The 10,000-nt window shown below is 39.0% G+C and overlaps 2 protein-coding genes across 17 annotated transcripts in view; one reads left to right on the forward strand and one right to left on the reverse strand.

Moving 5' to 3' along the window:
- Positions 1-4,065, reverse strand: part of LOC126572773 (uncharacterized) — a 6,817-nt gene extending 2,752 nt beyond the window's left edge. Inside the window, exons 1-3 of one of the 10 annotated variants that reach the window (XM_050232394.1) lie at positions 3,941-4,065; positions 1,320-1,704; positions 1-91 (exon numbers count right to left, since the gene is read on the reverse strand). The exon at positions 1-91 is cut by the window's left edge and continues 258 nt beyond it. In XM_050232394.1, the coding sequence (XP_050088351.1) occupies positions 1-91; positions 1,320-1,605 (377 nt within the window). In that variant the 5' untranslated portion in view covers positions 1,606-1,704; positions 3,941-4,065. The other 9 variants (XM_050232390.1, XM_050232392.1, XM_050232388.1 and 6 more) reach the window with 9 other exon arrangements.
- LOC126572774 (dnaJ protein homolog 1) overlaps positions 4,054-10,000 on the forward strand; it is a 13,479-nt gene continuing 7,532 nt past the window's right edge. The window contains exons 1-5 of one of the 7 annotated variants that reach the window (XM_050232396.1): positions 4,054-4,126; positions 5,084-5,199; positions 5,249-5,354; positions 6,085-6,176; positions 7,018-7,313. The gene's annotated coding sequence lies outside the window, so the exon portion shown is untranslated. Of the gene's footprint in view, positions 4,127-5,083; positions 5,200-5,248; positions 5,355-6,084; positions 6,177-7,017; positions 7,314-8,541; positions 9,500-10,000 lie in introns of those variants that run through there. The other 6 variants (XM_050232401.1, XM_050232400.1, XM_050232398.1 and 3 more) reach the window with 6 other exon arrangements.

The raw sequence follows: 10,000 nt of genomic DNA on the forward strand, positions 1-10,000 counted from the left end.
TGGTCGAATAAAAACTCACGAATTTTCGTCACATTCTTTTCGAAAGCTTCATCATCGATCTTATCGGGCACAATCAAAGTAAAGGCAACATCTGTAGAAAAAAGAATTTAATTTCTTTTAGAACAATCTAGTTTCATAAGATACCAATAAGAGACATTACAAATGATTTAGTGATTAGATGAATGAAATTTGATCTATTTTAATTTTACTTCATGCAGCAATACTTTTTTTATCAAATATTTAAGAGCAAATATTGTCTCTGACCTGAAAGCATTATGAACCTAGGTTTCTTCTCTAACTCATAAATATGATTTCAATGATCGCGTTCAAAAGAACGATCATTTAAGCCGCTCAGTTACGCTTTTGCATACACAAGGCAGTTGTCCTTTGTCGTTTTATAATTTTTTTTCGATCAAGGATTTCAAGAACAGCTTCTTGCCTGAACCAGAACGAATTCACTGTAAAGATACAAACATGGCAGTATGTTGTGGGAGAACTTGAAATATGTTCTTAGGGATGTGACATATCGTTTAGCATGTTTCAAGTTCTCAGCGAAAAATGTACAGTTTGGAGCAAGACATTTCAGGGTCAACATGTAGACTGGTTCTAGATCAAATATAAGATCACGATTAGCGTAGTTAACATAGTGGTTCACCTAGATTCAAAGGCCCATTCTTGCGTTCTGCATAATGTGAATGTGCTTGGAATGAACTGTGCGTAATTAAATCAAAATATAGGCAACAGTGTATCACATGCGTCGCGACTTTAGTCATACATTCGTTTCCATTTCCACATATCTTCGCGGGACCCACCTTACTGGCCTACATTTGGTCTACGATTTTAGATGTATTATTACTTGGTAATCTTATAGTTTGATTATTGAACCTTCATGGGAATAAATTGCAATAATGCCGTTTATATTACGTTGTTTCACGTAGTGAGTGGCATTGGTGGAAGATTTTTCAAAGATTGATAAATTTATGGTGGATGACTTGGACGACGCATCGTCTTGGCCGATCATTCGTGGATTGAATAGCTAATCAAGAACCATGACGAATCAAACATTTCAACGCTTTAGCCTGGGGTAGAGTGCTGTTGGATCGTGAATTTCGACAAATTCGGAGATGACAAAAAGCATTTTTTTCGCAATGAGATGTTCCAATTCGATGTTAATGTAGCATCCAACATTTTCAAAAGAAATAACTATTCCAATCCGAATATGGCAATTTTTATCTTCCTGAGTTATGAAATAGTCCTAATAAATTGCCTCAGATATTATTAACTTACGCAATATGCACCGAACTCAGCCAACTACTCACCTGCCACTGTGTCGTATCCCTTGATATCATTGATGTGTTCCTTCCAAAGTCGTGAAAATCGCTTGGTTGCAGGCCGGTACTGTTCTGGAACATTTTCTTCCAGCGCAATACTGGTTACATCCGGAAGAATTTTTTTATTGACCGAATCACGATTGATGTAGCTGATGACTGTCGGTTCATCTTCACTAGCCGAAACGTTATTTCCCAGCATGATACAAAGAAAACACGCTAGGACCGTAGTTAGGCGCCAACTGGTACAAACTTTTCGCTTGACACCGTTCAACATTGTCTTGAGACTTGTGTTTCCAGCTGATTAGCAATGAAAGCGACTACGGATACTGTTTTATTTCACTTTTTAAGCACTTCACTTACTTTTCACATAGTTCTTATACGTTGCATGAAAAATGAATTATATCTATTAATTTAAATGCAATGGAGCATAACATTTAATATTCATATTTTTGATAAATCGCGATATGAATATTAAATATTATGTGATTGAATAACGATTTGTATTGAAACCTTAGTTGTAGAATTCCTAAAGCAAACAAAATTGAGATTGAAAATTGGCTACTATGCGATAGTAACACTACCAATTTATCGTACTTTACATTCCAAACAAGGTTTGTGATGAAGGCGTTTCGTTAGAATATACAGACGCCATAGATAATTTGACGATCACATTTTATTCAAAGCAGACGGAATGAATTTTGTCTAAACCAATCGCGCTAAGCTACTGATCAAGAGGATGATGACGCTACTGATGTGTAGGCCAAGTAATAAAGAAAAGGACAGAAACGCGATTAAGGTGCGCTTGTTCGTGCATACTTTCCCAAATCCTTTTGTAAGCTTGATCATGGTCTAGAAGCGGAATGAAGCGCTCTTTTACTCTTGCATGTTTGCTCCAGTCTCTTGGATCTGCCAGCCACCTGATTATGAGTTTCAATTGAATAATAGCGACCGTTAAGCGAACGGTTTGCGCATGTTATGGTGAAGCTGAATATATTGATGTGGTCAACAGATATATACAACGAAATAACTTCAAAACAGGTACCAAAGTGGCTAGATGAAAACCCTCTTGCCATGTTTTTAATAACATTTTTTAATACGTTACAAATTTTAGATTTCAGAACACTTGATGCACCAACCGGATGCAATACGGTCATTTACAAAGTTTGAAGCGAGTCTGTTAGCCATGTTAGTCATGTAAGTATTTTTACTGTACACAACTCACTCACTCGTCTAATTACAGATAGTCTTACGAACTGATATTGTGAATAATTCCGGTTCCACTTCTTAAATAAATAAAAAAACACCTTTTCGCGATCACAATCTATACTAAACTGAAAGGCGGTTACGGTTGCGATTGGTATTTTATACTGGCCTTAATACGATCGTGCATGGTTGCGAACGGAAAGAACTAAGCTCGGTGGACGTGATCAAGAGCACTGAACATGGTGAGTAAATGGGTGACTGGTGGTCAAAAACAGCACAGATGCAGAAAAGTCGTTAATGGTTTTAGTTTTTTTGCAGAATATTACCAACCAGATAAGATACAAGCCAAACATATGGTTTTATTCATATGGTAAGCTTTCATTTTTTGAGTAAAAATAAATTTAGCGTCCACTAAGTGCTTTTCTCATGTTAGTAAAAGTCGCGATGACCACGTGCGCCAAAATTTTTCCGTGTTGACGAAAATTCATATCGGTAAAAAGAATGCGAAATGATAGTATCCGTTTCGTATTCTTACATAAACTTACATAAGCTGAGACGCCAAAATGTGTAGGTCTGATTTAATTGTTGTCCACTACAGCAGACACCTTCCATCAGTGTCCGCGCTACTTTATGCATTCAGGCTATGAATGAAATAGCCTTTCTTTAATAAGATGAACGCGGGATTCTTGAAGACTGATTCAAATGTAACTTGAAATATCATTAAAAAGAATTCACATTTCCCTTATCTTTCTTGTTATTAATTAAATCGACTTCACGAAATTCTTTTACTCTTATATCCCGTTGTGCTATGTTCTCTCCGGAGAAAATATTCATTTACACTAGCTGAAATGGTGAGCGAAGAGTTTAATGTAAAAGCTAATTGCTTGCCACAAATATATGGATTGCGTTTTTTGTGTCTTTAAAGATAATTTTATAAATGTTGATTAGTTGGGGTTTGTATTTAACTAGTTTAGGTATGGATTCTCGGTATTATCTTCTTATAAACTCAATCTGCTATTAGCTCACTTATGTGTCGTTTAATTATCTTGTACCTCAGAACCGGATGATGGCAATGATCACATTCATCATCGGTTCACCTTCACTTATCGAACATCATTAATAAGATCCTTTCACTGGACACTACTAAGAGCGGATACTCCCGCAGCGTTTTTGCTTTAGCAACAGACAATAGTTCACCATTACTACTGGAATTGTGCACTCACTTGAAACTGTGAGATGAAAAGGCGTTTACCCCAATTAATGATGCGCTTCCATAGAAAGCAGCGCACAAAGTGCCCGGGAGAGCATCCGGCTTGCACAAGCTGCACGTGAGAGCCGAGATTTATTCAGAGACTTGACTCATTCAACCTTTCCTATCTGTTCAGTTGGTGCCGGCGAACGCTCACCTGTTCCGGTTCCTCTCCTGATCCTGAATATCTATTGTTTACATTCACGTAATGTCCTGGCCGGCTTTTTTGATGGTTTATTTCCAAAATTTAGTGTCATACTTGTGGAATAATTATTGCTTAACTTCTCTTGTACAAAACACCATACAAAGATCGTGCCTATCGCGGAGCTTGCGTTTGATGAAGGTATTGAACCGATATTTAGTTGAGGTGGCGGTAAATAGCTGTAATTGCTACATGTATTACTTTGCATCCCGTCAATGCCTCACGTGCGCATGTTCCGGGATGTGAAGTGGAAAATTGAATATCAAAGAGATTCCGAGTATACCAGAGAGAATCGGAGAGAGTCTGCCTTTCTCAACAGCTAAACGTTCGAAGGGACAGACAAATTATCAGTTGCTTTTCAGGTCTTCCGTTTGGTGAGGAATTTGCTAATTCTTTTAGTATATGCTATATCTACTGCCTGTTTCTATTGAGCATTCCGGCCACTTTCATCTGCCGGTATTTCAGAGATCCGCTTCATTATCGGGCTCGTTGGTAATACGACCAATCTCAGCTTCATAGTTCGTATGAATGCTCTCAATGGCATCACTAACAGTTTTAAGTTTCGTAATCTCAATAGACATTAGATCGATTAATTGTTGGATTTCTATCATTTGCTTTTCAAACGGCTTTGCTCCTCTCCCTGCGTGATGCGTCAACGTCTCCAGTTTTGTATAATCTTTAAGGCTACCGTATATAAGTCCCAGCAGCTTGTTCAGATTTAATACATCTTGTTCCGTCGCTGTAGGCAAGAAGATTTGTTGACGACGAGATTTAAGCTTCCGCATGCTGACTTGCTCCAAAAGACCGCTCAGTAGGGACAAATTTTTCATCAGGTTTTCGCTTTCGACGGGTGTCTTGTTTACTGTAACAAAAAAGGGGACCGGTAAGGGTAATTCGTTCATAACAAATAGCTTGCCATATCAACCTTGTTTCAGACTCTCCATGCACTCTCTTTGCTTAGCAGTTCGTTGTAGTAAATGTTCCATTGTGCACGCGTAAAAACCTAAATCCTTCCAGAATCCCAAATTCCCAACAACAAAACCACAATCGAATCGCGGTTGTTTTCAAACCGTCATCTGTTTTAACCGCATTTCACAGATGACACGCACACTGGTACAAAATTTGTGCCCCAAAGTCCAGCAGTCGAGGCCAACTTTCGAGTAGAACCAGCGCAAAATGAAAACAAATCGGCTCGGCTGAAGAAAGTGGGAATGGTAGGTAATTTTGCAATTTGAGGCAGTAACGATAGAATTCTTCTTCCAGTGACCTACAATTATGATAACGGATGGCTTGTTCTCCAATTAAATGACGATCCCGCGACCCCTAATCGGACTAGCATTAAATATCCGGAGCAATCCATCTCCGTGTTGTAAGTACCTGCAAACACCCAGAAACTATTTTGATTTTTTTTATAGTAAGAAACCAGGAATGATAGTCTTGAGCTGCAATCTTGCGACACTACCATTGTAGGGTAAATTAATTGAATGGATGGATTTGCCAATGGTTAATCTTAAAAATACTCTTCTAGTTGATGTATGTGATTCCTTTTGTTCGTTACAGCAATCCGTTTGGCAAAACTCACGCAAAATAATACAAATTGCAATCTATTGCTTCCCCCATGATTACCATCAGATGCAAGGCATATAACTGTACCTCACGTGGAAACAGCTCCTTTATATGGTTTATTTGACTCGATGATATTAGGGATCAACATGCGGAGGAAGGTGTTGAATCAATCCCGCTCTTTTCCATGATTCGTTCCACTTCGGTCGAGCAGCAATGCAGAACAATTTCCTTGACCTGTTAATTGTAATCGCTAAACGAAGTTATTCAAAGATTCTTACTACTTTTTACTACATATGAAGAGCATGAACACTGGCATGAAACCGGTTGCATCCTAAAAATGATTGTCAAGTGCATTTCATAGCGTGTAGAGTGAATAGATCAATTTTAAAAACACTGCTACGAAATATGATTTATAACACAGACCCAACTGTAGTAATCAAATAATTTTTTGAGTTCACAACATCATAAACTGTATCATAATCCTAGATTTTTTCTAATGATTTTTCATTTAAATTGCACACATATTATTACAGGAAGGAAGAGGACTAGCCTGGGTGTCCTTTTTGATCGGATGATGAACAACTTCCACTCATAGTATTTATCACTAATCACTCTGACAGGTTTCGTAAGTATAATTTAACTGTTTTGTGCATATTACTTTAATGAACGATTAGCACCAGCAGGCAGTAGAACGCAAGATAAATCCCTTTTGGTACTTCACAACCTTCACTCCGTTTTCGTTTACAAAATAAATGGAATATCGACGCCAGTTCACCCGATTTTTTTTGTTATAAACTCATCGAAGGCTTATCATTTGTTCCTATCTAAATGTTAGGTAACTTATGAGGCTTTTAAGGAGGCTACACATTCGTCATTTTCGGGTTTTTACAGGTTTTTTGTGTTTTAACTATTTGAATTAATCATTGTATTGTGTTGGTTTTCCACTCCACGTTATTTGTCGTCCTTATGTTCCTTTCGTTTGGTTAATCATGTATTTATGGACTTATTAACGCTTGATTAGGCTCTGAGATGCACAGGGAACTATTCTTTTGCTTGTGCAGTGTATGCGAGAACTTTGATGGTGTAATGATTTACTCGCAAAGGTAGGGTTTTCATCAAACAATGGACTGTACACTTTGAGCATCGTCTAGATTAGGGGTCGCAAACTGATATTACTATGCGGGCCGCAGTGAAAAGTAGCAACAAGTCAGTGGGCCTTACCACAGAAAGAAACTTTTTTTTTTATACAATTTTACGAACACTTGTGTCGCTGAATTTAATGCACTAATCGCCAAGTAAAACATATATAGAATACAATTACATACAACATACATGCAACGTACATACAACGTACAATTGATCATCAAGCTGATTATTTATCAACTATAAGCACAACATTGTTGTCGGACGCGAGTTGATGTTCTTGAATCTTTACCTTTGCTTTCACGGTCTCTCCCTTTATGCAGCGCTCTCTATTGGACTTTGTTTCGTGAATTTTCAACCCAACTGCAAAGGCGGCACTGTCCTACAGGCACGAACAATGGAAACGGCCAGGACGATTCGAGCTTCTAGTGCGGATCGTTCGTTGAGCACGACCACCTGTTGCAGAAGCATCGATTTTGTAGCAGCTACCTTATCGAGGACGAGGGCTACAGCGAACTCATTCGCATGGTCGTTGACTTGAACCTGAGAGTTCCTTCAGGGCTGTAGATCGGTAACATCGAGCTGCACGAGCGCAACGTCGAAGCAATCTACAAACTCGGTATGTCCTATTCGAGCCTTCATTGAGCCTTGATTGCCCTTTGACACAAATTCTATCCTGATAAACATCGACATCGATAAACTCGACTTGAATCGTTAACAGGAGCGGGTGTGCACGTTCAATATAACTGGAAAATGTCACATTTCCCGGATAAGCAGCAATACTGAAACCGTGTGCTTTTTTCTTGGTATGGTCCAGAGGAACTGGAAGGAGAAATAGCCTAATTGACGCTTTGCATTTTTTCTTTTTGTTTTCTGCAACGTAATGGTGCACGATCGAGCGCGTCTTAGGTATGCCAAGTTCGTTGACAACCCCTGTTCGTTTCGTTGAGTGTTTATGGAATAATTTTGCCATAAATGCCAATTAATCGACTTACTAGCAATGTTGTCGTAGCTGTAGCTACCTAAGGCGCTCGATGGGTCAACGGACATATCTTAGTTATTATTCTTAGTATCCCTTCGCCGTACTTAGTAGCATCTTCATTAGTATCTGCAGCACAAAGGGCCCATTAGAAGAAAACCTGAGCTTTTTTTTTATTTGGCTTGCATTTGGTAGTTTGCGGATTGAAAATGATGACAAATTACTGGAGATAATAAAACAGTTGATGAACATAAAGAAAGTCTTCTTTTCATGCGTCGTAGTAAAAAAACAAATGATAGGCAATGGAAAATTTAAGACTCTTAAAAATGGATTAAATATAGTACTGGCAAAGTAAATATAGTGAACATTTAACAGTTTTGTGTATGTAATAGGATTTTGAAACAACAAAATGTGTTTTCCCGATCCAGATAGTTTTCTCTCCTGTGTGAGAGAGAAATTGTCGAGTTTTCGGCGATGTTTGCAATGTTTTGCTGAGCAATTGAATAAAACAGAATAAACCGCCATTTTTGTTTCATGCTATCCTATCCCACTTGATCATCGTGCTATAGTATGGTGCTTGGAGAGAAAATGGTACAAATAGATCTAAAAATAGCAGTACGTCATCGTGAAGTATTTTTACTAAACGCGGTTATGAACAGGACAAAATGACTCGGTATTTAACCGCTCTCGATGTTACGCTCGATGCCACTGAAAGTTAGTGTTACACGCATGAAAGACGAGGACACAACGGACGCAACCGGTTCTCGAACAACCATTTTTGTGCTCGGCATCTCAGAGGTTTTCTCTCTTGCTTTCTGTGGTGTGTTGGGGCAAAGGTGAATTTTACACCACTCCCTTCACGAGTGCAAAACGTTAAATTTTAGCATTCAGACACTCTCGACCTTTTAATATGTTACAAGCCAAACTCGCTGAAGTCACCTCTATGACCATTTCCCTCTCTTTACGGTTCTCTTTTACTTCGAGGCTGTTCCTCTTTTTCGACGCGATGAATCAGATGCATGGGCTATGACTAATGTTTATGCGGCATGTATAGCGGCTGGGACATGCGTGCTTGAGAACCGGCTTAGTACTTTACCGACTCTCTTCGTGTATGGTTGCGTTCAGCCCGTAGCCATAAATGTGGCCCAGATCGATAGTAGTAGCGTACCGTTTCACGAAGAGAGTATCGGGTGTTTTACTAATCGGTTTGTGTTGATTGTGTTTCATAAAACAGTTGAATGATGTTAGATTAAATGTGCTATTTGCTTCCAATGCAACAATTTGCGTTTAGCAATATCATTGTACTTTGTCGGCTACAATGGAAATCATTGAATAAACCGGCGTTAAATCTAGCTGAGGTGATTGAATCGTTCACGATCAAAGAATTAATCTGTTTGTTATAAATTAGGAGATACTCTGTGCAGCTCAGATTAAAACTACTATTTTGGTTTGGTGTACATGAATGCGGTTTGCATACAAGTAGTGTAAGTGTAAGGATGAAGTGTTTTCCAATTGGCAACAGTAGTGTACCGATAGGTGTATCCCTTCAGCGGTATTGCTGAGCCGAATCTTCCAGAGATCGTCTCGAGTAATAACGACTCGAGGCCGAGGCATCGCTTCGAAAATATATGTGCTTGTGCGTAGAACACAGTCATACAGACACCACCAACCCGGTGCGGTCGGCTGGGTCTGGTTCACCGGCGTGACGTGATCGTCTGGCCTTGCCGCAACCTGAAACCAACTACCACCTTGACGGGAGAGGCATTGGAACAGCTTCGGCGACTGTATTGGGGTTGAATCCTACGTCACTTTTGTCATCGAAAAAGGTAACAAACGTACATTTCGTAATGATTTATCCACCTGGGATTCTTGTTCTCAAAACATGCCTCAATCTTTTATTTCATTGTCTCATGTTCCGTTTTCGGCTGTTGACCTTGGAGCGTGTTACCGTGACCATAAGTATGTTTACTATGGGTATCGGATGATAACACCAAATAAGTTAATCATTAATCCACCATGGTTTCGGTTACGCTACAAACTATCCGAACTATTTTCATGAATTGATTTTTATTCTATCCGAAACGGTCATGTGATGCCATACGGACACATTATTCAAAGAATGTTCGTTTGTAAAAGCAATGGATAAGGATTGCCTTCATGCATCCAATCGTTTACTTGTTTGCGCACAATATTTTTTCATAATTTAGGAATGAAGCATACTACTTTCCTTCGTTACATTCATTCTTAGCCATAATTCGGTCGTATTGTAGCTGATAGCACCAATTATTGTGGCAACAAATGGCCCAATCGTCCCTGCCCGCTAATTC

Source organism: Anopheles aquasalis, chromosome 2 (genome assembly GCF_943734665.1).
Source record: "Anopheles aquasalis chromosome 2, idAnoAquaMG_Q_19, whole genome shotgun sequence".
NCBI classification, from domain to species: Eukaryota; Metazoa; Arthropoda; class Insecta; order Diptera; family Culicidae; genus Anopheles; species Anopheles aquasalis.